Source organism: Somniosus microcephalus, unplaced genomic scaffold (genome assembly GCF_052327205.1).
Source record: "Somniosus microcephalus isolate GS21.2 unplaced genomic scaffold, FLI_Smic_1.0 scaffold10, whole genome shotgun sequence".
Taxonomy (NCBI): Eukaryota; Metazoa; Chordata; class Chondrichthyes; order Squaliformes; family Somniosidae; genus Somniosus; species Somniosus microcephalus.
Window position 1 is genome coordinate 1144899 of NW_028225197.1, and position 27420 is coordinate 1172318.

Genomic DNA, 27420 nt, shown 5'->3' on the forward strand with positions numbered 1-27420 from the left:
TTGTCTTTTTCCATGACCACCTTAAATCTCACCGAATTATGGTCACTGTCGCCAAAATGCTCTCCTACAGACACTTCCACCACTTGCCCGGCTACATTCCCTAGAATTAGGTCCAGTACCGCCCCCTCTCTTGTAGGACTTTCTACATGTTGGCTCAAAAAGCTCTCCTGGATGCACTTTAAGAATTCTGCACCCTCTAAGCCTTTCACACTCTGACTATCCCAATTAATATTGGGGAAGTTGAAATCCCCCACTATTATTACTCTATTATTTTCGCACTTCTCTGAGATTTGCCTACATATCTGTTCCTCTATCTCCCCCTGACTGTTTGGGGGCCTATAGTACACTCCCAGCAAAGTGCTTGCCCCCTTTTTGTTTTTAAGTTCTACCCATATGGCCTCATTAGAGGAACCCGCTAATATATCATCCCTCCTTACAGCAGTAATTGACTCCTTAATTAATATTGCAACACCCCCTCCCCTTTTACACCCCCCTCTGTCTCGCCTGAAGATTCTATACCCCGGAATATTGAGCTGCCAGTCCTGACCCTCCCTCAACCATGTCTCCGTGATAGCAACAATGTCGTACTCCCATGTGTTCAACAACAACTTCAGTTCATCCACCTTATTTGCAAGACTCCTTGCATTAAAATAAATGCCTTCCAGCCTTGCCATATTCCCTTTTGCCTTCACATATTTGCTCTGCCTTCCCAGCTGACTTGTTTTTTCCTCTGTATTTGGCTGTAAATCACCCCCTACTATAGCTCCACTCTGTACCCCATCCCCCTGCCAAGTTAGTTTAAACCCCCCCCCAGCAGTGCTAACAAACCTCCCCGCAAGGATATTGGTCCCCCTCTGGTTCAGGTGTAAACCGTCCGACTTGTACAAGTCCCACCTTTCCCAGAAGCAGACCCAGTGATCCAGGAAACTAAAGCCCTCCCCCCTGCACATCCCTTTAGCCACGCATTCATCTGTTCTATCTTCCTATTTCTATACTCACTAGCACGTGGCACCGGGAGTAATCCAGAGATTACAACCTTTGAGGTCCTGCTCTTTAATCTTCTACCTAGCTCCCTAAATTCTTGCTGCAGGACCTCATCCCTCTTTTTACCTATGTGGACCACGACCTCTGGCTGTTCGCCCTCCCCCTCCAGAATGCCCTGCAGCCGCTCAGTGACATCCTTGACCCTGGCACCAGGGAGGCAACAAACCATCCTGGATTCACGTCTACGGCCACAGAAACGCCTATCTGTTCCCCTTACTATAGAATCCCCTACCACTATTGCTCTCCCACTCTTTTTCCCCCCTTCCTGGGCAGCAGGAGCACCCCCAGTGCCAGGAAGTTGGCTGCTGCTGCCTTCCCCTGGTGAGTCATCCCCCTCAACAGTATCCAAAGCGGTATACTTGTTTGAGAGGGGAATGGTCACGGGTCTCCTGCTCTACCTGCCTGCTTCTATTACTCCGCCTCGTGGTCACCCATTTCCTTTCTTCCTGTGCAGCCCTTACCTGCGGTGTGACCAACTCACTAAATGTGTTATCCACGTCCCTCTCGGCATCGTGAATGCTCCACAACCCATCCACCCGCAGCTCCAGCGCCTCAATGCGGTCTGCTAGTAGCTGCAGCTGGATGCATTTCTGGCACACGTGGACATCAGGGGCACCGGCAGTGTCCCTGAATTCCCACATAGAGCAAGAGGAGAATAACACGGGGCTGGGCTCTCCTGGCATGACTTACCCTTTAATTAATTTTAATTAATTCACTATCACCAATTAAAGATATCTCTAAGGCGCTTGTATAGTCTACCTACAGTCCCTGCTACACCAGAAAAGACCCTAGTAACTATAAACTACAGAGTTAAGTTTAAAGGAAACTTAAATGAAATTAAAATTCTATTTTCGGTGGTGATGATGCACGCCAGTCCCTCCGGTACCCACCGGTCATGGAAGGCCTCAAGTGTGCCGGTGGACTGTTCATGTTATTACATTGAATGTACATCACAGAAACAGGCCATTCGGCCCAACTGGTCTATGCCGGGGTTTATGCTCCACACGAGCCTCCTCCGACATATCCTCCTATGTTTATCTGGCTTCTCCTTAAATACATCTATACCATTGGCCTCAACTACTCCTTGTGGTAGCGAGTTCCCCATTCTCATCACTCTCTGGGTAAAAAAGTTTCTCCTGAATTCCCTCCTGGATTTATTGGTGACTTTTATATTTAGAGCCACATAAATATGATGAGATTCTGTTAAGCTGACCAGTATGTTGTTGTACTTTGTCTGTCTTTTTCTGATGAATGAAACATTACTGAGCCCCTGTACCCGTGTTATGGGATGAAGTGCCAGACAAGTAAAGGCACAACGTCTGGGTGTGAATCGAATAATAACCTCACGGACCGTATAGGTGTGATAACCAGACGGGCTTGTGGTTATAGTCTGGTCACAGATGGACTGAATTCCCTGAATTAGCAGGAGTTCAGGAGGCGGTCAACAGACGGGTCCAAACAATCCCATTTCCTGAGCGGTAACCAAGCTTGTGTATAAGAACAGGCCACTTAAGCCATTGTCAGTTGGAACAGACTCGAGAAGATCGCGCGTGAATCCACTGTACTTCTATTCTCCAGATTGAGGGAATTATCACCCGGCCTGTGTTATGCAGCGCTCTTAATAAAGTCTGGAGAGACAATTTGTGTTCTTGTGAGCTTGATTATCTGGTATCCGAAACCCTGGGACTCCCGATCATTAGAGTCAACCTCAGTGTGTGGAAAGGGATTCCCTGGTGTATCCCACCCGCTGACACACCAGAGTGTCCACAGTGTGACTGCGGTGGGTCGATTCCACTGTTTCCGATGCCTTTAATCACATCCAGGACTGAACCATGTTAATTCAGGCAACTGGGGCTTGTTAATGTTAAGAGCCCCCAATAACTGGGCTGGATTTAAAGATTCTTCCCTGTTCTCTCAGTACTAGTGAGCAGAGAGAAGCTGATGTTATAGAATCATAGAGCACAGTAGGATGCCTTTCGGCCCATCGTGCTGGTGCCAGCTCTCTGAAAGAGCGATGCAATTAGTCCCACTGCCCTGCTCTTTCCCCACAGCCCTGCAAATTTCTGCTTTTAGTATATATCCAATTCCCTTTTGACAGTTACTATTGAATAGTCACCAAGAAATCCAATAGGGAATTCAGAAGAAACTTCTTTACCCAGAGAGTGGTGAGAATGTGGAACTCGCTGCCACAGGGAGTGGTTGAAGCGAATAGTATCGATGCATTTAAGGGGAGGCTAGACAAGCATATGAGGGAGAAGGGAATCGAGGGTTATGCTGATAGATTTAGATGAGGAAAGACGGGAGGAGGCTCGAGTGGAGCATAAACACCGGCATGGACTGGTTGGGCCGAATGGCCTGTTTTTGTGCTGTATATCCGATGTAATCCTATGTCAAGTATCCCAGCTGGCTTAGCTCTAGGCACTTTAGCTCAGTGGGCAGCACTCTCACCTCGGAGTCAGAAGGTCGTGGGTTCAAGTCCCAGTCCAGAGACTTGAGCATAAAAATCTAGGCTGACACTCCAGTACTGAGGGAGTGCTGCGCTGTCAGAGGTGCCGTCTTTCAGATGAGATGTTAAACCGAGGCCCCCGTCTGCTCTTTCAGGTGGATGTAAAAGATCCCATGGCACTACATTGAAGAAGAGCAGGGGAGTTCTCCCCGGTGTCCTGGGGCCAATATTTATCCCTCAATCAACATCACTGAAATAGATTATCTGGTCATTGTCACATTGCTGTTTGTGGGAGCTTGCTGTGCGCCAATTGGCTGCCGCGTTTCCTACATTACAACAGTGACTACACTTCAGAGGTTCTTCATTGGCTGTAAAGTGCTCTGGGACATCTTGAGGTTGTGAAAGGCGCTATATAAATGCAAGTCTTTCTTTCTCAGCAAGAGGGCGAGTATCAGTGGTTGGAGGGAGTGATGCCAGTGAGTAAACTTGGTGGATGAGTCCGCCTCCCGATGATCTAAGTCCAGGCATGCTGGTGTGAGGATCTTCTCCATTATAAAAATGTTGTTAATAAAATTGATGCGCTATCAATTACTCATAAAAGACTGAGAGTTAGAAGAGTAACCAAAGGCTTTTATTAACAACAGAATGGAGGTCTGCCTCGAGTGGTCGACCGGTCCAGGATACAAGGGCTGGGGAGCAGTCACCTTTATACTAGGACCTGTGGGAGGAGTCAGCCGAGGCATGTCCAGGCATGTACACAGTGGAATACAAACAGGACAAACAGGAATACAAACAGTGGTTTACTGCAGGGAGGAGCTCAGTGTTGTCACTGGGTGGACACAGACAGATTGAAGCTAAAAGACAGAGAATGCTGAAGTTTGGAATGATAACACCCAAAGTCAGGAGACGAGCCCTTTGCCTAGATAAGGGAGGTGGTTGCTAAGCGACCTACAGACCTAATAACACTGCAAACTGCTCAGGCAGCAGACTTGTTGCAACATGTGAGGTCACGAGTGAGTTGGTGCCCAGACAACAGAGGCTTGGGCATTCCTGAGAGAGACAAACTGGTTCTGTAACCGGGAGAACAGGTGGAGGGAGTCACTCTACGTGGGACGGCTCGTCTGAGGTGTTAACACAGAGTCAGCTTGGGAATGGGATGATCAATGAATCATAGAATCATAGAAATGTACAGCACAGAAGGAGGCCATTCGGCCCATCTTGTCCATGCCGGCCGACAAAGAGCTATCCACCCTAATCCCACTTTCCAGCACTTGGTCCGCAGCCTTGTAGGTTACGGCACTTCAAGTGCATATCCAAGTACTTTTTAAATGTGATGACGGTCTCTGCCTCTACCACCCTATCTAGGCCCCTCATAATTTTATATACCTCAAATAGGTCTCTCCTCAGCCTCCTCCGTTCCAAAGAAAACAACCTCAGCCATCTCTGCTTATAGCTAAAATTCCCCAGACCAGGCAACATCCTCGTAAATCTCCTCTGCACCCCCTCTAGTGCAATCACATCCTTCCTGTAATGTGGTGACCAGAACTGCACACAGTATTCCAGCTGTGACCTAACTAGTGTTTTATACAGTTCAAGCATAACCTCCCTGCTCTTATATTCTATGCCTCGGCTAATAAAGGCAAGTATCCCGTGTGCCTTCTTAACCACCTTATCTACCTGTCCTGCTACCTTCAGGGATCTGTGGACATGCACTCCAAGGTCCCTCTGATCTTCTGCACTTCTCAGTGTCCTACCTTGCCTTGTTAGCCCTCTCTAAATGCATCACCTCACACTTCTCCAGATTGAATTCCATTTGCCACTGTTCTGCCCACCTGACCAGTCCATTGATACCTTCCTGCAGTCTGCAGCTTTCTTCTTCATTACCAACCACAATCAATGACTAGTGGATTAGAATAGTATCAAGGTGGAGCCTGTTCCCTGCAATAGTTGGAATTGTTGGGACGGCTGGAAGTCCACAGCCGAGCAGGGAGCCTCGAAACATAGAAACAGAGAAACATAGAAGATAGAAGCAGGAGTCGGCCATTCGGCCTCTCGAGCCTGCTCCGCCATTCAGTGCGATCATGGCTGATCATCCAAATTCAGTACCCGATCCCTGCTTTCTCCCCATACCCCTTGATCCCTTTAGCCTTAAGAAATATATCCAACCCCTTCTTGAATATATTTAATGAATTGGCCTCTACTGCCTTCTGTGGTAGAGAATTTCACAGGTTCACCACTCTCTGGGTGAAGAAGTTCCTCCTCATTTCTGTCCTAAACGGCCTACCCCTTATCCTTAGACTGTGACCCCTGGTTCTGGACTCCCCGACCCTTAGACTGTGACCCCTGGTTCTAGACTCTCCGACCATCGGGAACATCCTTCCTCAGATAAGGCGACCAAAACTGCACACAATACTCAAGGTGTGGTCTCACCAAGGCCCTGTACAACTGCAGCAAGACATCCTTGTTCCTGTACTCGAATCCTCTCGCTACGAAAGCCAACATACCATTTGCCTTCTTAACCGCCTGCTGCACCTGCATGCTTACCTTCAGCGACTGGTGCACAAGGACACCCAAGTCTCGTTGCACTACCCCTTCTCCCAATCTATTGCCATTCAGATAATAATCTGCCTTCCTGTTTTTGACACCAAAGTGGATAACCTCGCATTTATCCATGTTATATTGCATCTGCCGATTTCCTCACGAGTTCCTGAAAGTCTGCCTGCAGGACCTCAGCCCTTTCCCTTCCTATGTCTATGGTTCCCACATGGACCACGACTCCTGGCTGTTCAACTTCCCCCCTCAAAATGTTCTGCACCCTCTCAGTGATGTCCTTTACCCCGGCACCAGGGAAGTAACACGCCGAGCGGGACTCACGTCGAGGGTTGGAGAAACACCTGTCTAGCCCCCCTGACTATCGAATCCCCTATGACCACTAGATTTCCACACTTTGCTTTGTCCCCCAGTGCAGTCATTGCCCCACAGTGCAGTGGATGCGCTCTAGACTGCACTCTCCCCCCGAGGTGTCGTCACCTTCACCAGGATTCAGCACTGAAATCCAGTTTGAGAGCGCCGCACTCCCGGGGGATTCCTGCACTGCCTTGCCTCCTCAAACCCTGCTGGGCGGCCACCCAGTTACAATTCCCACAAACTCTCTGTGGCTGCGGGGTGACCACCTCCTGGAACGTGCGCTCCAGGAAACTCTCAGCCTCCCGTCTGCCCGGCAGTGACTCCAGCCGCTCCCCAAGCTCAGAGACCCTGAGCTCGAGTTCCAGCCACGGGAGGCGCTACCTGCACACGCAGTTCACCAGGACACGTGAAACGTCCCGGAGTTCCCGCATGGCACAGGAATTGCAGCCTTCGGTCCCATCGTTTGGCTTAAAATCTGTCTACTTACGCTATAGATATATATGATGTGTGGTTAGTGTGCCCTTACCCCATTTATTATTTCCTGATATAGGCATAACCTCGCATTTCTGGTATCATCCTTGTAAATCTTCTCTGCACCCTCTCCAGTGCCTCTATATCCTTTTTATAATATGGTGACCAGAACTGTAGACAGTACTCTAAGTGTGGTCTAACCAAGGTTCGATACAGGTTTAGCATAACTTCACTGCTTTTCAATTCCATCCCTTGAGAAATAAACCCTAGTGTTTGGTTTGCTTTTTTTATGACCTTATTAACCTGCGTCACTAATTTCAGTGATTTGTGTACTTTTACTCCACAATCACTTTGCCCTTCTACCCTATTTAGATTCTTATTTCCAAGTAATATGTGACCTAATAATTTTTTCTTACCAAAATGTAATACATTCGTCGGTGTTGAAATTCATTTGCCAATTATATGCCCATTAATGTAATAAGGCATGTTGTACAGCACAGGCTAGATACAGAGTAAAGCTCCCTCTACACTGTCCCATCAAACACTCCCAGGGCAGGTACAGCATGGGTTAGATACAGAGTAAAGCTCCCTCTGCACTGTCCCATCACACACTCCCAGGGCAGGTACAGCACGGGTTAGATACAGAGTAAAGCTCCCTCTAAACTGTCCCATCAAACACTCCCAGGGCAGGTACAGCACGGGTTAGATACAGAGTAAAGCTCCCTCTGCACTGTCCCATCAAACGCTCCCAGGGCAGGTACAGCATGGGTTAGATACAGAGTAAAGCTCCCGCTACACTGTCCCTTCAAATGCTCCCAGGGCAGGTACAGCACGGGGTTAGATACAGAGTAAAGCTCGCTCTACACTGTCCCTTCAAACACTCCCAGGGCAGGTACAGCACGGGTTAGATACAGAGTAAAGCTCACTCTACACTGTCCCCTCCATGTTACACACCATCCTGACTTGGAAGTATATTGGCCGATCCTTCAACGTCGCTGGGTCAAAATCCTGGAACTCCCTCCCGAACAGCACTGTGGGAGTACCTTCACCCCACATACTGCAGCGGTTCAAGAAGGCGGCTCACCACCACTTTCTCAAGGGCAATTAGGGATGGGCAATAAATGCTGGCATTACCAGTGACGCCCAGATCCCATGAACAAATTTTTAAAAAACGACCTCCCTGATTTTGTCTGTTTATTTTCCTTTCCTGCTCTTTCTCTTCTTGCCTTTCCTCTCCACATCTCTCTCTAATTGGCTGCTACATTACATTCCTACATGACCACATGTCAGAAGTCCTGCAATTGCTGCACAGCGCTTGGAGATGTCCTGAAATTGTGAAAGGTGCTGTACATATTCAAGATCTTTCTTTCTTCGTACTTACTTCCTCTCCTGTCTCATTTTTGAAATGTCAATGTTTCTTATCACTCACTTTCTCCTCAAATTCTTTTCTTCTCACCTCCTTCGTTTGTCTCGTTCTTACTTTGATCTTTAGTTTTTCTTTCCTTGTCTCTCATTTATTTCTAATGTCCTTTTTCACTTCCCTTATTACTCTCACTATTACCTCAATGCTAATCAATCGGGGGAAACTCTCCACTGGCTGGAGTCAGACCGAGCACAAAGGAAGATGGTTGTGGTGGTTGGAGGTCAATCATCACAGCCCCAGGATATCGCTGCAGGAGTTCCTCAGGGCAGTGTCCTCGGCCCAACCATCTTCAACTGCTTCATCAGTGACCTTCCCTCCATCATAAGGTCAGAAGTAGGAATGTTCGCTGATGACTGCACAGTATTCAGTTCCATTCGCAGCTCCTCAGATAATGAAACCGTCCATGCCCGCATGCAACAAGACCTGGACGACATTCAGGCTTGGGCTGATAAGTGGCAGGTAACATTTGCACTACACAAGGGCCAGGCAATGACTATCTCCGACAAGCGAGCATCTAACCACCTCCCCTTGACATTCAACGGCATCACCATCACCAGCTTCCCCACCATCAACATCCTGGGGGTCACCATTGACCAGACACTTAACTGGACCAGCCACATAAATACTGTGGCAACAAGAGCAGGTCAGAGGCTGGGAATTCTGTGGCGAGTGTCTCACCTCCTGACTCCCCAAAGACTTTCCACCATCTACAAGGCACAAGTCAGGAGTGTGATGGAATACTCTCCACTTGCCTGGATGAGTGCAGCTCCAACAACACTCAAGAAGCTCGACACCATCCAGGACAAAGCAGCCCGCTTGATTGGCACCCCATCCACCACGTTAAACATTCACTCCCTCCACCACCGGCACACCGTGGCTGCAGTGTGTACCATCTACAAGATGCACTGCAGCAACTCGCCAAGGCTTCTTCGGCAGTACCTCCCAAAGCCTCGACCTCTTCTACCTGGAAGGACAAAGACAGCAGGCGCATGGGAACACCTGATAGAATACATAGATCCCTGAAGGCAGCAGGACAGGGAGATAAGGTGGTTAAAAAAGGCATATGGGATACTTGCCTTCATTAGCTGAGACATAGAATATAAGAGCAGGGAGGTTATGATGGAGCTGTACAAAACGTTAGTTAGGCCACAGCTGGAATACTGTGCAGTTCTGGTCGCCACACTATAGGAGGGATGTGATTGCATTGGAGAGGGTGCAGAGGAGATTCACCAGGATGTTACCTGGGCTGGAGCGCTTCAGCTATGAGGAGAGACTGGACAGACTGGGGTTGTTTTCCTTAGAAACATAGAAGATAGGAGCAGCAGTAGGCCATTCGGCCACTCGAGCCTGCTCCACCATTCAATGAGATCATGGCTGATCATCCAAATTCAGTACCCTGTCCCTGCCTTCTCCCCATATCCCTTGATCCCTTTAGCCTCAAGAAATATATCCAACTCTTTCTTGAATATATTTAATGAACTGGCCTCCACCACCCTCTGTGGCAGAGAATTCCACAGGTTCACCACTCTCTGGGTGAAGAAATTCCTCCTCATTTCAGTCCTAAATGGCTTACCCCTTATCCTTAAACTACGACCCCTGGTTCTGGACTCCCCGGCCATCAGAAACATCCTTCCTGGATCCTAGAGCAGGGAAGGCTGAGGGGGGACATGATTGAGGTGTACAAAATTATGAGGGGCATAGATAGGGTAGATAGAAAGGAACTTTTCCCCTTAGTAGAGGAGCCAATAACCATGGGGCATAGTTTCAAGATAAGGGGCAGGAGGTTTAGAGGGGATTTGAGGAAAAACCTTTTCACCCAGAGGGTGGTTGGAATCTGGAACTCACTGCCTGAAAGGGTGGTAGAGGCAGGAACCCTCATAACATTCAAGAAGCATTTAGATGAGCACTTGAAACGCCATTGCTTACAAGGCTACGGACCAAGTGCTGGAAAATGGGATTAGAATAGACAGGACTTGATGGCCAGCGCAGACACGATGGGCCTCTTTCTGTGCTGTATAACTCTATGACTCTATGACCACCAACTCCAAGTCAAACACCATTCTAGCTTGGAAGTATATTGCCATTCCTTCATCGGCGCTGGGTCAAAGTCCTGGAACTCCCTCCCTGACAGCACTGTGAGAGTACCTTCACCCCACGGACAGCAGCGGTTCAAGAAGGCGGCTCACCACCACCTTCTCAAGGGCAATTAGGCATGGGCAATAAATGCTGGCCTTGCCAGCGACGCCCACATCCCATGAACGCATTAAAAAAAACGTCATCCCATAACACGCGTACAAGGGCTCAGTAATGTTTAATTCATCAGAAAAAGACAAAGTACAACAACATACTGGTCAGATTAACAGAATTTCATCATATTTATGAGGCCACAAACTTAAAATAGTCACTAATAAATCCAGGAGGGAATTCAGGAGAAACTTTTTTATCCAGAGAATGGTGAGAATGGGGAACTCGCTACCACAAGGAGTGGTTGAGGTGAACAGCACAGATGGATTTATGGGGAAGCCACATGAGGGAGAAAGGAATGGGAGGATGTGTTGATCGAGTTAATTGAAGTAGGGTGGGTGTGGAGCACAAACACTGGCATGAACCAGTTGGGCCGAATGGCCTGTTTCTGTGCTGTACATTCTATGGAACACCATGAACAGTCAAATTTAAGAAGTCACACAACACCAGGTTATAGTCCAACAGCTTTATTTGAAATCACAAGCTTTTGGAGCGCTGCTCCTTCGTCAGGTGAAGTGGAGAGATGCATAAAAACACAGCTTATATAGTCAGAGAATAATGTCAGATGTTTACAGGTAATCTTTCTAACTGCCATTTATCACACCTCGGCAGAGAGATAATCACAGCAATCAAAGGTGTGAATGGTGTCCCAACAGGTCAGTCAGGAAAACATTACATCAAAGAACAATGAGGTGGGGTCACAAGGGGTCAAATGTTGCAGATGCTGGGGTCTGTATGAAAAACAAAAAAAGACAAAAAACATTTTTTTTGCTGGAAATCACAGCAGGTCCGGCCGCATCTGTGTGGAGTGAACAAGCCAATGATGACTCGAGTCTGGATGACCCTACGTCAGGTGGGGTTACATGTAGCGTGACATGACCCCAAGATCCCGGTTGAGGCCGTCCTCATGGGTGCGGAACTTGGCTATCAGTTTCTGCTCGACGATTTTGCGTTGTCGTGTGTCTCGAAGGCCGCCTTGGAGAATGCTTACCCGAAGATCGGAGGCTGAATGTCCTTGACTGCTGAAGTGCTCCCTGACTTAGGGTCATCCAGACTAGAGTCGTCATTGGCTTGTTCTCTCCACACAGATGCGGCCGGACCTGCTGTGATTTCCAGCAAAAAAAAGTTTTTTGTCTGTTTTTGTGTTTTTCATACAGACCCCAGCATCTGCAACATTTGACCCCTTGTGACCCCACCTCATTGTTCTTTGATGTAATGTTTTCCTGACTGACCTGTTTGGACACCATTCACACCTTTGATTGCTGTGATTATCTCTCTGCCGAGGTGTGATAAATGACAGTTAGAAAGATTACCTGTAAACATCTGACATTATTCTCTGACTATATAATCTGTGTTTTATGCATCTCTCCACTTCACCTGACGAAGGAGCAGCGCTCCGAAAGCTTGTGATTTCAAATAAAGCTGTTGGACTATAACCTGGTGTTGTGTGACTTCTTGCATTTGTCCACCCCAGTCCAACTCCAGCATCTCCACACCATGAACAGTCAATCGAAGGGAATCATCAGCACAGCAGTCTTAAAGATTAAACAGCAGTACAAGAATTTCAAAACATTCATCAATTCCATGTTTCTGTCACTCCAACTGTCTGCAGGGCCCTGCACTATAGAACAGTGTGAGCTCGCTGGTGTCTCTTCAGCTCCCCGGAGCTTTTAAAGCTCTTACCACAGTCAGAGCATTTAAATGGTGTCTCATCAGTGTGAACCCGCTGGTGTGCCAGCAGGTGGGATGACTGAGTGAATCCCTTCCCACACACGGAGCAGGTGAATGGCCTCACCCCGGTGTGAACTCGCTGGTGTCCGTTCAGATTCCCGGAGCTTTTAAAGCTCTTCCCACAGACAGAACATGTAAACGGTCTCTCATCAGTGTGAACTCGCTGGTGTTGCTTCAGATCCCTGAAGCTTTTAAAGCTCTTCTCACAGTCGGAACATTTAAATGGTCTCTCATCGGTGTGAACTCGCTGGTGGCCCTTCAGATCCCCAGAGGTTTTAAAGCTCTTCCCACAGTTGAAACATTTAAATGGTCAGTACCCGTGGAACAGTACCCGTGGATTGGAGGGTAGCTAATGTTACCCCAATATTTAAAAAGGGGGGTAGAGAGAAAGCAGGGAATTATAGACCAGTAAGCCTTACATCGGTTGTGGGCAAAATGCTAGAGTCCATTATTAAGGATAAAATAGCGGAGCACTTGACAAATGGGGAAAGGATCGGACAGAGTCAACATGGATTTACAAAGGGTAAATCGTGTTTGACTAATCTGCTGGAATTTTTTGAGGAAGTAACTGGTAAAATAGATGGGGGAGAGCCAGTGGATGTGGTGTACCTTGACTTCCAGAAAGCCTTCGATAAGGTTCCACACAAAAGATTATCATGCAAAATTAAGGCTCATGGGATTGGGGGCAAAGTATTAACGTGGATAGAGAACTGGCTGGCGGATAGAAAACAGAGAGTTGGAATAAACGGCTCATTTTCGGAGTGGCAGGCAGTGACCAGCGGGGTGCCGCAAGGATCTGTCCTGGGACCCCAGCTGTTCACAATATATATAAATGATCTGGATCAGGGAATTGGATGCAATATTTCCAAATTCGCTGACGACACTAAACTAGGAGGAGGGGTGGGCTCTGATGAGGATGTCAGGAGGCTACAGTGCGATTTGGACAGGTTGGGGGAATGGGCGGATACGTGGCAGATGCACTATAATGTGGATAAATGCGAGGTTATCCACTTTGGGGGTAAAAACAGGAGGGTAGATTATTATCTAAATGGCAATAGATTGGGAGATGGGGAAGTGCAGAGGGACCTGGGTGTTCTTGTGCACCAGTCACTGAAGGAGAGCATGCAGGTGCAACAGGCGATCAAGAAGGCAAATGGTATGTTGGCCTTCATATCAAGGGGGTTCGAGTATAGGAATAGGGATACCTTACTACAGCTGTACAAGGTGCTGGTGAGACCGCATCTGGAGTATTGTGTACAGTTTTGGTCGCCCCATCTGCGGAAGGATGTTCTTGCCATGGAGGGAGTGCAACGGCGATTCACCAGGCTGATACCTGGAATGGCGGGAATGACCTACGAAGAGAGATTAAATAGTTTGGGCTTGTACTCACTGGAGTTTAGAAGATTGAGAGGGGATCTCATCGAAACATATAAAATTATGGCAGGCCTGGACAGGCTGAATTCAGAGAGAATGTTTCCAATGGCCGGGGAGCACAGAACCAGGGGCCACAGTCTAAAAATAGCGGGCAAATCATTTAAAACAGAGATGAGGAAGAATTTCTTCACTCAAAGAGTGGTGAGCCTGTGGAATTCCCTGCCACAGAGGGCTGTGAAGGCTAATTCAATAAATATTTTCAAGAGAGAATTGGATATATTTCTGAAGGCTAAGGGGATTAAGGGTTACGGAGAAAAGGCGGGGACGGGGTACTGAACTGGTAAGATCAGCTATGATCTCAGACGAAGATCAGCCATGATCTCATTGAATGGCGGAGCAGGCTCGAAGGGCCGAATGGCCTACTCCTGTTCCTATCTCTATGTTTCTATGTCTCTCATCAGTGTGATATCGCTGGTGTCTCAACAGGTGGGATGACTGAGTGAATCCCTTCCCACAGACAGAGCAGGTGAACGGCCTCTCCCCAGTGTGAACTCGCTGGTGTGTCAGTAGGTGGGATGACTGAGTGAGTCCCTTCCCACAGACAGAGCAGGTGAACGGCCTCTCCCCGGTGTGATATCGCTGGTGTCTCACCAGGCTTGATGGCTGAGTGAATCCCTTCCCACACACACAGCAGGTGAACGGTCTCTTTCCTAATGTCTCCAGCTGGTGACCCTTCAGCTCCTGGGACCTTCTAATGCATTTCCCACAGTCGGAATGTTTTACCGGCCTCTCCCCAGTGTGAACTCGCTGGTGTGCCAGCAGATTCAAGGACTGAGTGAATCTCTTCCCACACATTGAGCAGGTGAACAGAATCTCTCCTGCTCTCTCCAGCTGGTGTCTCTTCAGATCCTGGGACCTTTTAAATCTCTTCCCACAGTCAGAACATTTAATCGGTCTCTCATCACTGTGAACAAGCTGGTGTCTCAGGAGGGTGGCAGAATGAGAGAATCGCTTCAAAAATACGGAGCAGGTCAACGGTCTCTCATCGGTGTGGACAAGCTGGTGTCTCAGCAGCACGGAGGGTGCAATTAATCCCTTCCCACACAAGGAGTGGGGTAACGGTCTCTCCCTCGTGTGAACTTGCTGGTGTATCATCGGAGCGGATGACTGAGTGAATCCCTTCCCACACACGGGGCCATGGTTTCCCCCAGTGTTTGGCCACTGGTGTCGCTTCAGGTATTTGTAGATTTTGAAACTCTTTCAGAACATTTAAAAGTTCTCTCCCCAGTGTGAACTCACGGGTGTGCCAGCAGATTGGAGGAGCGACTGAATCATGTCCTGAGGAATCGCGTAACTCTCCGATCTTGAGGTGATGTTTGGTTTGAGCTTCCTGTCTGTAAATGCTCCACTTCTAAAACCCTGTAAAAGGAGTGTAGAAAGGGTAAGGGGGGAAGCAGGAATTTTTTTTGGCTTATTTTGCCTCAAAGAACAAACAGGGCAGAGCCGGTCCCACTGGTGTCCAGCCGTGCCCACAATAACCAGCGGGCCAGAAACAGCCCAATCCACCTCACTGACTTGGCCCTGAAGTCAAATCAAGATTCAAAGTCAAAAATGACATCCTTTGTGACTGTGACAAAGGTAAACTATCCCCCCTCAACCTTCCTGACTTGTCTGCAGTCTTTGACACGGTTGACCACTCCATCCTTCTCCAACGCCTCTCCACCGTTGTCCAGCTGGGTGGGACTGCACTCGCCTGGTTCCGTTCTTATCTATCTAATCGTAGCCACAGAATCACCTGCAATGGCTTCTCTTCCCACTCCCGCATCACTACCTCTGGTGTCCCCCAAGGATCTATCCTTGGGCCCCTCCTATTTCTCATCTAAATGCTGCCCCTTGGTGACATCTGAAAACACAGCGTCAGTTTCCACATGTACGCTGACGACACCCAGCTCTACCTCACCACCACTTCTCTCGACCCCTCCACGGTTCTGGGTGAGCAGAAATGTTCTCCAATTAAATATTGGGAAGACTAAAGCAATTGTTTTCAGTCCCTGCCACAAACTCTGTTCCCTAGCCACTGACTCCATCCCTCTCCCTAACATCTGTCTGAGGCTGAACCACACTGTTCACAACCTTGGTGTCATATCTGACCCTGAAATGAGCTTCCGAACACATATCCACAGCATAACAAAGACCGCCTATTTCCAACTCCGTAACATCGCCCGTCTCCGCCCCTGCCTCAGCTCATCCACTGCTGAAACCCTCACCCGGGCCTTTGATACCTCTAGACTCGACTATTCCAACACACTCCTGGCTGGCCTCCCACATTCTACCCTATGTAAACTTGAGGTGATCCAAAACTACCCGTGTCGTAACTCAACGCCGAGTCCCGTTCACCCATCACCCCTGTGCTCGCTGACCTACACTGGCTCCCGGTTAAGCAATGTTTCGATTCAAAATTCTCATCCTTGTTTTCAAATCCCTCCATGGCCTCGCCCCTCCCTATCTTAGTTATTCCCTTCAGCCTCACAACCACCCGCCCCCCGCGATAGAATCACAGAAAAATAATGACACAGAAGGAGGCCATTCGGCCCATCTTGTCTGTGCCAGCCGATTAAGTGCTATCCACCCTAATCCCACTTTCCAGCACTTGGTCCGTAGCCTTGTAGGTTACGGCACTTCAAGTGCACATCCAAGTACTTTTAAAATGTGATGAGAGTTTCTGCCTCTACCACCCTGTCAGGCAGTGAGTTCCAGACCCCCACCACCCACTGGGTGAAAACATTTCTCCTCAACTCCCCTCTAAAGCTCCGACCAATTACTTTAAATCTACGCCCCCTGGTTGTGGACCCCTCTGCCAAGGGAAATAGGTCCTTCCTATCTCGGCCCCTCAGAATTTTATACACCTCAATCAGGTCTCCCCTCAGCCTCCCCGGTTCCAAAGAAAACAACCCCCCCGCCCCCCCCCCCACCGAGACATCTGCGCTCCTCCAATTCTGCCCTCTTGCGCATCCCTGATTATAATCGCTCAACAATCAGTGGCCGTGTCTTCTGTTGCCTCGGCCCTAAGCTCTGGAATTCCCTCCCTGAACCTCTCCGCCTTGCTATCCTCCTTTAAGACATCGAAACATAGAAGATAGGAGCAGGAGTAGGACATTCGGCCCCTCGAGCCTGCTCCGCCATTCAATGAGATCACGGCTGATCATCCAAATTCAGTACCCTGTCACTGCCTTCTCCCCATATCCCTAGATCCCTTTAGCCTTAAGAAATATATCTAACTCCTTCTTGAATATATTTAATGAATTGGCCTCCACTGCCTTCTGTGGTAGAGAATTCCACAGGTTCACCACTCTCTGGGTGAAGAAATTCCTCCTCATTTCTGTCCTAAATGGATTACCCCTTATCCTTAGACTGTGACCCCTGGTTCTGGACTCCCCCGCCATTGGGAACATCCTTCCTGCATCTAGTCTGTCTAGTCCTGTTAGAATTTTATAAGTTTCAATGAGATCCCCTCTCATTCTTCTGAATTCAAGAGAATACAGGCCTAGTTTACTCAATCTCTTCTCATACAACAGTCCCGCCATCCCAGGAATCAATTTCGTGAACCTTCATTGCACTCCCTCTATGGCAAGTATATCCTTCCTTAGGTAAGGACACCAAAATTGTACACAGTACTCCAGGTGTGGTCTCACCAAGGCCCTATATAATTGGAGTAAGACTTCTTTACTCCTGTACTTATATATTTCTTAAGGCTAAAGGGATATGGGGAGGAGGCAGGGACCGGGTTCTGAATTTGGATGATCAGCCATGATCTCATTGAGTGGCGGGACAGGCTCGAGGAGCTGAATGGCCTACTCCTGCTCCTATCTTCTATGTTTCTATGTATTCAATCTTTCCTTGTAGCTGAAATTCTCTAGTCCTGGCAACATCCTCGTAAATCTCCCATCTGGAGCACAGTCACATCTTTCCTGCAATGGGGACGACCAGAACTGCACGCGGTGGCCTAACTGGTGTTTTTGTACAGTTCAAGCAGAACCTCCCTGCTCTTACATGATAGAGAGAGGCACTGCCCCTTTAAATACCTGGGGGGGGCACCCATTCCCCTTTAAATGGCCAAGCAATTGTTTTTGTTGAAAAGGGGCCGCAGTCCCCTTTGACTCACCACCACCCCGCCACTCTCTCACCCACCACAAATACTCACAAGAGAGAGAGAGAGAGGAGGAAGAATGCTGGTCTTTGTCCCTTTAAAAGTGGCTGCCCACCAAAATGTTCACAGCACCAGGGCTCTTTGTTCTGGATAAAAGTCGAAAAGAGCAAAGGTTCACTTTTTTTTTAATGAATGCAGTTGATGAATAGCCTTGCAATAAAGGTAATGCAAAGGAATAAACACTCACAAGCTGGGTTTTTTTTCCACCCCCTCCTCCCCTTCCCTTTAACAGCTCCTGCAGACAATGAAAGCAGGAAAGCGGCCTGCAGCCCACCGAGGTCCCGCCCCCCTCCTTCCCGCGCCGCCATTGGTTGGAGGACCGTCAGCCCGCCCGGTCCTCCCAGCGTTTTCCCCGCTTCTGATTGGCGGGCGCCTCGCGTCAATCACCCCCCTCCGATTACGCGCTGACGCCAGCACGCAACGCCCAGTGTTCGGTTGGATCGGCGCACGCCACCGCAAGGTAAAAAAAAAGACACCCCACACAAATGAGGAAAAAACAAAAATAATAATAATCGCACTTTAGAGGGGAGGAGGTTGGAGGAATTAATGAGTGTTTTCAATTGGTTTCGCAACAAAAAATATTTGAAAAGCTTCCCAACGGGGCCAGGCGGGCTGCGCATGCGCTCCAGCCAGCCTTTGTCTCCCCCACGTGGGCCGGGGCCCGGACACGCCCACTTGCCTTCCTCGGCACCAATCACAACGCGGGCAGGCGCAACACGAGGCTGCCAGTGCGCCTGCGCGGGGCCTCCGGGGACCAGCCGGAAGGCCGGGCCCGGGGAAGAGGCGGAATCAGCGGCCGGGGTAAAGTCAAGTGTTGGGGAATCGATTTAAATCGAGGTGAGGGGGGAGCGGAGAGCGAGATTATAAAGTAAAATACCAGAAAAACCAAACCTGAGAGTCGGGCGGGCGGGGCCTCCGCGGACACCGAACGGAGCGGATTGACCCGCGCGGGTGGCGGAGTGAGCCGGAGCAATGTGATTCTGACTGACGGGAGCGCTGACCAATAGGAAGAGGGCTGAGGTGGGAGGACTGAACTGGGCGGCCTGGTCCTCCAACCAATGGCGGCGCGGCAAGGGGGCGGGGCCTCCTCTCCAGCTCAGGTGCGCTGCGGCCGATTGTGACGCGCTGTCCCCAGGTGAGAGCAGCTCAGTCAGCACAGAGCTGGGGCTGGAATCTGGGAGAGGGGCCGCAGGCAGCGGGCCTGGCAAAGGGGCACAAGATTCACAATACAACCTTCTTTCAAATGCAAAATTGTTTCCTACACACAGCCTTGGTCACTCTGCAAAAAAACTGTTTAACAATTCATCATAACTCCCCTGCTTTAGGAGAGGCGTAGAGTGCAAAAGCAAGGAAGTTATGATGAAACTGTGTAAAAGACTGGAGTCAGCTGTGGCTCAGTGGATAGCAGAGTCAGAAGGTTGTGGGTTCAAATCCCGCTCCAGGGACTTGAGCTTATAAAGCGAGGCTGACACTCCAGTGCGGTGCTGAGGGAGCGCTGCACTGTCGGAGGGTCCGTACTGAGGGAGCTCCGCACTGTCGGAGGGGCAGTACTGAGGGAGCGCCGCACTGTTGGAGGGGCAGTAATGAAGGAGCGCCGTCCTACGGATGAGACGTTAAACCGAGGCCCCCGTCTGCCCCCTCAGGTGGATGTGAGGTTGCGAGGTGAGGCCCGATCAGAGTATCGGACCTGTGAGGGGGCAGTGACCGGCGGCAGAGCTTAAAAGCGGCGGCAGTTGCGAGGTGAGGCCCGATCAGAGCATCGGACCTGTGAGGGGGCAGTGACCGGCGGCAGAGCTTAAAAGCGGCGGCAGTTGCGAGGTGAGGCCCGATCAGAGCATCGGACCTGTGAGGGGGCAGTGACTGGCGGCAGAGCTTAAAAGCGGCGGCAGTTGCGAGGTGAGGCCCGATCAGAGCATCGGACCTGTGAGGGGGCAGTGACCGGCGGCAGAGCTTAAAAGCGGCGGCAGTTGCGAGGTGAGGCCCGATCAGAGCATCGGACCTGTGAGGGGGCAGTGACCAGCGGCAGAGCTTAAAAGCGGCGGCAGCGAACGAGGCCCGACCAGAGAGCTTGGACCTGGGGGAGAGCAGAGGCGCGACCGGCGGCAGTTAAAACCGGCGGCAGCGAACGAGGCCCGACCAATTCAACAGCAGAGGAGAGAGGTAAAAAGTAATCCAAGTGTGACGTCACCAGGAAGCAGGTAAGTGATTGGTTGGTGAGTATTTCTTTTATTACAAGCTTAAATTCTGCAGTTTATATTTTCTAGGGTCTCTGTGGTGTAGTGGGGACAGTTGGTAAATAAGCGCCCTAGAGTATATCTTTAACTGGTGGTATTGAATTAATTTAAATTAATTAAAGGGGTAAGTCATGCCAGGAGAGCCCAGCCCCGTGTTATGCTCCTCTTGCTCTATGTGGGAATTCAGGGACGCTGCCAGTGTCCCCGATGACCACGTGTGCCAGAAGTGCATCCAGCTGCAGCTACTAACGGGCCGTATTGAGGCGCTGGAGCTGCGGATGGATGGGTTGTGGAGCATTCACGATGCTGAGAGGGTCGTGGATTACACGTTTGATGAGTTGGTCACGCCGCAGGGTAGGGCTGCACAGGCAGGAGGGAAATGGGTGACCACCAGGCGGAGCAGTAGAAGCAGGCAGGTAGTGCAGGAGACCCCTGTGGCCATCCCCCTTTCAAACAGGTATACCAATTTGGATACTGTTGAGGGGGATGACTCACCAGAGGAAGGCAGCAGCAGCCAACTTCCCGGCACCAGGGGTGCTTCTGCTGCTCAGGAAGGGAGGAAAAAGAGTGGGAGAGCAATAGTGGTAGGGGATTCTATCGTAAGGGGAACAGATAGACGGTTCTGTGGCCGTAGACGTGACTCCAGGATGGTTTGTTGCCTCCCTGGTGCCAGGGTCAAGGATGTCACTGAACGGCTGCAGGGCATTCTGAAGGGGGAGGGTGAACAGACAGAGGTCGTGGTTCACATTGGGACCAACGACATAGGTAGGAAGAGGGATGAGGTCCTGCAACAAGAATTTAGGGAGCTAGGGAGCAGATTAAAGAGCAGGACCTCCAAAGGTTGTAATCTCTGGATTATTCCCGGTGCCACGTGCTAGTGAGTATAGGAGTAGGAGGATAGAGCAGATGAATGCGTAGCTAAAGAGTTGGTGCAGGAGGGAGGGCTTTAGTTTCCTGGATCACTGGGCCTGCTTCTGGGGAAGGTGGGACTTGTACAAGTTGGACGGGTTGCACCTGAACCAGAGCGGGACAAATATCCTCGCGGGGAGGTTTGCTAGCACTGTTCGGGGGGGTTTAAACTAAAATGGCAGGGGGTTGGGAACCTGAGCAGGGAGACAGAGGAAAGGAAAACAGGGATAAAAGCAAAAGATAGGAAGGAGAAAAACAAAAGTGGCAGTCAGAGAAATCAACGGTTTAAATCAAACGTGGCCACAGTAAATAGTAATTCTAATAGGTCTAAGAGCGTTAAAAAAACAAGCCTGAAGGCTTTGTGTCTTAATGCGAGGAGCATTTGTAATAAGGTGGATGAATTGGCTGCGCAAATAGAGATAAACGAATACGATTTGGTTGGGATTACGGAAACGTGGCTCAAGGATGGCCAAGACTGGGAACTCAACATCCAGGGGTATTCAATATTCAGCAAAGATAGGCAAAAAGGAAAGGGAGGTGGGGTAGCATTACTGGTTAAAGAAGGGGTTAATACAATTGTAATGAAGGATATTAGCTCTGATGATGTGGAATATGTATGGGTAGAATTGAGAAATACTAAGGGGAAAAAAACATTAGTGGGAGTGGTATATAGACCTCCAAACAGTAAGGTGGAGGTTGGGGATGGCATTAAAAGGGAAATTAAAGAAGCGTGCAATAAGGGCACAGCAGTCATCATGGGTGACTTTAACCTACATATAGATTGGGCCAACCAAATTAGTAACAATACTGTGGAGGAGGAATTCCTGGAGTGTTTACGGGATGGTTTCCTGAACCAATATGTCGAGGAACCAACCAGAGATCAGGCCATCTTAGACTGGGTATTATGCAACGAGAAAGGATTAATTAGCAGTCTTGTTGTACGAGGCCCCTTGGGTTGGAGCGATCATAATATGATCGAATTCTTCATTAAGATGGAGAATGAAGTAGTTGACTCAGAGACTAGGGTCCTCAATTTAAATAAAGGAAACTACGATGGTCTGAGGAGCGAGTTGGGTAGGATTGAGTGGGGAATGGCGCTCAAAGGGTTGACGGTGGATAGGCAATGGCAAGCATTCAAAGACCGAATAGATGAGCTAGGGTACTGAATTTGGATGATCAGCCATGATCACATTGAATGGCGGAGCAGGCTCGAATGGCCGACTCCTGCTCCTATCTTCTGTGTTTCTATGTAAAAGATCCCGTGGTGCTATTTGGAAGAAGCTATCCCCGGTGTTTTGAGCCCAATATTTATCCCTCAATCACCATGACAAAAAAACAAATTATCTGGTCATTATCACATTGCTGTTTGTGGGAGCTTGCTGTGTGCAAATTGCCTGCGCGTTTCCCACATTACAACAATGACTACACTTCAAAATTACTTCACTGGCTGTAAAGCGCTTTGGGACGTCCGGTGATCGTGAAAGGCAGTTAAGAAGGCAAATGGTATGCTGGCCTTCATTACAAGAGGATTTGAGTACAGGAGTAAAGAAGTCTTACTCCAATTATATCTTCTTCTTTCTTCTTAGGCAGTCCCTCGGAACCGAGGATGACTTGCTTCCACATTAAAAATGAGTTCTCAGGTGTAAGGGTAAACCGGGAGAGCTTCTTCTCCCCGAGACGGACCCTCTGATATAAAGGGTCGACTGGATCCATGTTTATCTGTAATTTAAACAGAGGTCTGGTCGTCTTCCGAGCTCTTTCCCCTAGAGGAGAGGGTAGAATGGGGGTCTTTAGTGTTAAATGGTTTCACCTGGGTCCATTGCTTCCATTGCATACCTGTCGGTTCCTGTAGACAAACACACGTATCACTTGTCATTAATACAGTACATGGCCCCATCCAACGGGCCCCATTCCCTGTCTTCCGATAACTTGCGTCATTACTTGTTGACCTATTCTGGGCAACTCGTCTGGTTTAAGTCCAGCATTCTGCCTTTCTAGATCTTTAAGCTGTTGTTGGTTCCTTACTTCTTTCTTTAGTGCTTGTACCTCCTGATTTAGTTGTACTAAGTATCGCCTTAATCTATCTTGTACTGGTCCTGGTTCTCCCACCCCTCCAGCCAAATCCTCTGGTAGTCTCATAGCTCGTCCTGTCATTAATTCATAGGGGGTCAGTCCGGTCGTTCGTCCTGGGGTGGCTCGCAGCCTCATTAGTATGCTGGGTAATAATTCCAACCATCCCTTCCCTGTTTCTTGGATGACTTTTGTCAGTGCGTTTTTCAGTGTCCTATTCATTCTTTCTACCATCCCCGAGCTCTGGGGGTGATATGGTATTTGATATTTTTATGTCACATGTAGCAGGTTACAGATTTCTTTCATTATTTTGCCGGTGAAATGAGTGCCGTTGTATGAGTCAATTTGCAGAGGCACTCCCCAACGGGGTATAACCTCGGTAGCCAATATTAGTGCAACTGTTTTTGCAGAGCAGTCTCGGGTGGCAAAGGCTTCCACCCACCTGGTAAATTGGTCAATTATTACCAGGCAATATTTCTTCCCCCGGTCCTGCGCTAAGGGGCCGGTAAAGTCAATTTGTAAATGTTCCCAGGGTCCTTGGGGCCTGGGTTGGTTTGCTACTCTAACTCTACATCTCTGTCCTACATTATTCTTGCACATATTATACAGCAGTGGCAATATTTCGCTACTTCCCGACGTATCTTTGGCCACCACCAGTACTGTGTCAGTAGGTGCAACATGTTACTTCTGCCAGTATGTGTTACACCATGGTATAGCGCCATCAGTTGTTGTCTACAACATTCCGGTGCCACCACCTGGTTACGTGGGCCCCATTTCCAAATTCCATCTTGTAATTGCGCGCCAGCTTGTCTCCATTTCTCCTTTTGCTCTTCACTAGTATTTTCTTGTAGCTCCATTATATTCACTTCCTGTACCCCACTGACTATCATGACCATATTTATTTTGTTTTTGAACGCGTCATCTGGTTGCATTTCTTCTGCAGCTAGTTTTGCGCCTAGATCTGCATACCTATTCCCCACAGGGGCCTGGTCCTGGGGTTCACAGAAACATAGAAGATAGGAGCAGGAGTAGGCCATTCGGCCCCTCGAGCCTGCTCCGCCATTCAATGAGATCATGGCTGATCATCCAATTTCGCTACCCTGTCCCTGCCTTCTCCCCATATCCCTTGATCCCTTTAGCCTTAAGAAATATATCTAACTCCTTCTTGAATATATTTAATGAACTGGCCTCCACTGCCTTCTGTGGTAGAGAATTCCACAGGTTCACCACTCTCTGGGTGAAGAAATTCCTCATCTCTGTCCTAAATGGCTTACCCCTTATCTTTTAGATTGTGACCCCTGGTCCTGGACTCCCCCACCATCGGGAACATCCTTCCTGCATCTAGTCTGTCCAGTCCTATTAGAATTTTATAAGTTTCAATGAGATCCCCTCTCATTCTTCTAAACTCCAGCGAGTACATGCCCAATCGACCCAATTTCTCCTCATACGTCATTCCTGCCATCGCAAGTATCAACCTGGTGAATCTTCGATGAACTCCCTCCATGGCAAAACATCCTTCCTCAGAAAAGGCGACCAAAACTGCACACAATACTCAAGGTGTGGTCTCACCAAGGCCCTGTACAACTGCAGCAAGACATCCTTGTTCCTGTACTCGAACCCTCTCGCTACGAAGGCCAACATACCATTTGCCTTCTTAACCGCCTGCTGCACCTGCATGCTTACCTTCAGCGACTGGTAAACAAGGACACCCAGGTCTCGTTGCACTTCCCCTTCTCCCAATCTATTGCCATTCAGATAATAATCTGCCTTTCTGTTTTTGACACCAAAGTGGATAACCTCGCATTTATCCATGTTATTTTGCAGCTGCCATGCTTCTGCCCAATCACCCAACCTGTCCAAATCATACTGGAGTTTCTCGGCATCCTCCTCACAGCACACACGCCCACCCAGCTTTGTGTCGTCTGCAAACTTGGAGATATTACATCTAGTTCCCTCGTCCAGATCATTAATATATATTGTGAATAGCTGGGGTCCAAGGACCGATCCCTGCGGTACTCCACTAGTCACTACCTGCCGCTCGGAAAAAGAGCCATTTATTCCAACTCTTTGCTTCCTGTCTGCCAACCAGTTCTCTATCCAAGTCAATACCTTGCTCCCAATCCCATGTGCCTTAACTTTACACGCTAATCTCTTATGCGGGACCTTATCGAAAGCCTTTTGAAAATCCAAATACACCACATCCACTGCCCCTCCGACAGTGCGGCGCTCCCTCAGTACTGCCCCTCCGACAGTGCAGAGCTCCCTCAGCACTGCCCCTCCGACAGTGCGGCGCTCCCTCAGTACTGCCCCTCCGACAGTGCGGCGCTCCCTCAGTACTGCCCCTCCGACAGTGCAGAGCTCCCTCAGCACTGCCCCTCCGACAGTGCAGCGCTCCCTGTGACTGGAAGCCTGTGTCCAGTGGGGTACCGCAGGGATCGGTGCTGGGTCCCTTGCTGTTTGTGGTCAACATTAATGATTTGGATGTGAATGTAAAAGGTATGATCAGTAAGTTCGCTGATGACATGAAAATTGGTGGGGTGGTAAATAGCGAGGAGGTAGCCTCAGTCTGCAGGACGATATAGATGGGTTGGTCAGATGTGCGGAACAGTGGCAAATGGAATTTAACCCTGAAAAGTGTGAGGTGATGCATTTTGGAGGGACTAACAAGGCAAGGGAATACACAATGAATGGTAGGACCCTAGGAAAGACAGAGGATCAGAGGGACCTTGGTGTGCATGTACATAGATCCCTGAAGGCAGCAGAACAGGTGGATAAGGTGGTTAAAAAGGCATATGGGATACTTGCCTTCATTAGCCGAGGCATAGAATATAAGAGCAGGGAGGTTATGATGGAGCTGTACAAAACGCTGGTTCGGCCACAGTTGGAATACTGTGTGCAGTTCTGGTCGCCACACTATAGGAAGGGTGTGATTGCTTTGGAGAGGGTGCAGAGGAGATTCACCAGGGTGTTACCTGGGCTGGAGCGCTTCAGCTATGAAGAAAGACTGGACAGGCTGGGGTTGTTTTCCTTGGAGCAGAGAAGGCTGAGGGGGGACCTGATTGAGGTGTACAAAATTATGAGGGGCATAGATAGGGTAAATAGAAAGGAACTTTTCCCCTTAGTAGAGGGGTCAATAACCAGGGGGCGTAGTTTCAAGGTAAGGGGCAGGAGGTTTAGAGGGGATTTGAGGAAAAACCTTTTTCACCCAGAGGGTGGTTGGAATCTGGAACTCACTGCCTGAAAGGGTGGTAGAGGCAGGAACCCTCACAACATTCAAGAAGCATTTAGATGAGCACTTGAAATGCCATAGCATACAAGGCTACGGACCAAGTGCTGTAAAATGGGATTAGAATAGACAGGGCTTGATGGCCAGCGCGGACGCGATGGGCCGAAGGGCCTCTTTCTGTGCTGTATAACTCTATGACTCTATGACACTGCCCCTCCGACAGTGCGGCGCTCCCTCAGTACTGCCCCTCCGACAGTGCAGCGCTCCCTCAGTACTGCCCCTCCGACAGTGCGGCGCTCCCTTAGCACCGCCCCTCCGACAGTGCGGCGCTCCCTCAGTACTGCCCCTCCGACAGTGCAGCGCTCCCTCAGTACTGCCCCTCCGACAGTGCGGCGCTCCCTCAGCACCGCCCCTCCGACAGTGCGGCGCTCCCTCAGTACTGCCCCTCCGACAGCGCGGAGCTCCCTCAGCACCGCACTGGAGTGTCAGCCTCGCTTTATGTGCTCAAGTCCCTGGAGCGGGATTTGAACCCACAACCTTCTGACTCTGCTATTCACTGAGTCACAGCTGACTCCAGTCTTTTACACAGTTTCATCATAACGTCCTTGCTTTTGCACTCTACGCCTCTCCTAAAGCAGGGGAGTTATGATGAATTGTTAAACAGTTTTTTTTTTGCAGTGACCCAGGCTGTCTGTCGGAAACAATTGTGCATTTGAAAGAAGCTTGTATTGTGAAGCTTGTGCCCCTTTGCCAGGCCCGCTGCCTGCGGCCCCTCTCCCAGATTCCAGCCCCAGCTCTGTGCTGACTGAGCTGCTCTCACCTGGGGACAGCGCGTCACAATCGGCCCCAGCGCACCTGAGCTGGAGAGGAGACCCCGCCCCCTTGCCTCGCCGCCATTGGTTGGGGGACCAGGCCGCCCTCGTCCTATAAGAACATAAGAAATAGGAGCAGGAGTAGGCCAATCGGCCCCTCGAGCCTGCTCCGCCATTCAATAAGATCATGGCTGATCTGATCCTAACCGCCAATCCACTATCACAGAACCATCTCCTGAATCTAACAGAATTAGACACACGAAATAGGAGCAGGATCAGGCTACACGGCCCCTGGGACCGCTCCGCTACCCACTGGGCCATG

The 27420-nt window shown here is 49.4% G+C and overlaps 2 protein-coding genes across 2 annotated transcripts in view; one reads left to right on the forward strand and one right to left on the reverse strand.

Annotated features, from left to right (window-relative positions):
- The window catches only part of LOC147083970 (uncharacterized), a 55323-nt gene that overhangs the window by 6938 nt on the left and 20965 nt on the right, over positions 1–27420 (forward strand). The window lies entirely within an intron of this gene.
- On the reverse strand, positions 13839–14985 carry LOC147083971 (uncharacterized). Its single transcript, XM_085979999.1, has one exon. The coding sequence runs from the start codon at positions 14793–14795 to the stop codon at positions 14022–14024; it is 774 nt and encodes a 257-aa protein (XP_085836125.1). The 5' UTR covers positions 14796–14985; the 3' UTR covers positions 13839–14021.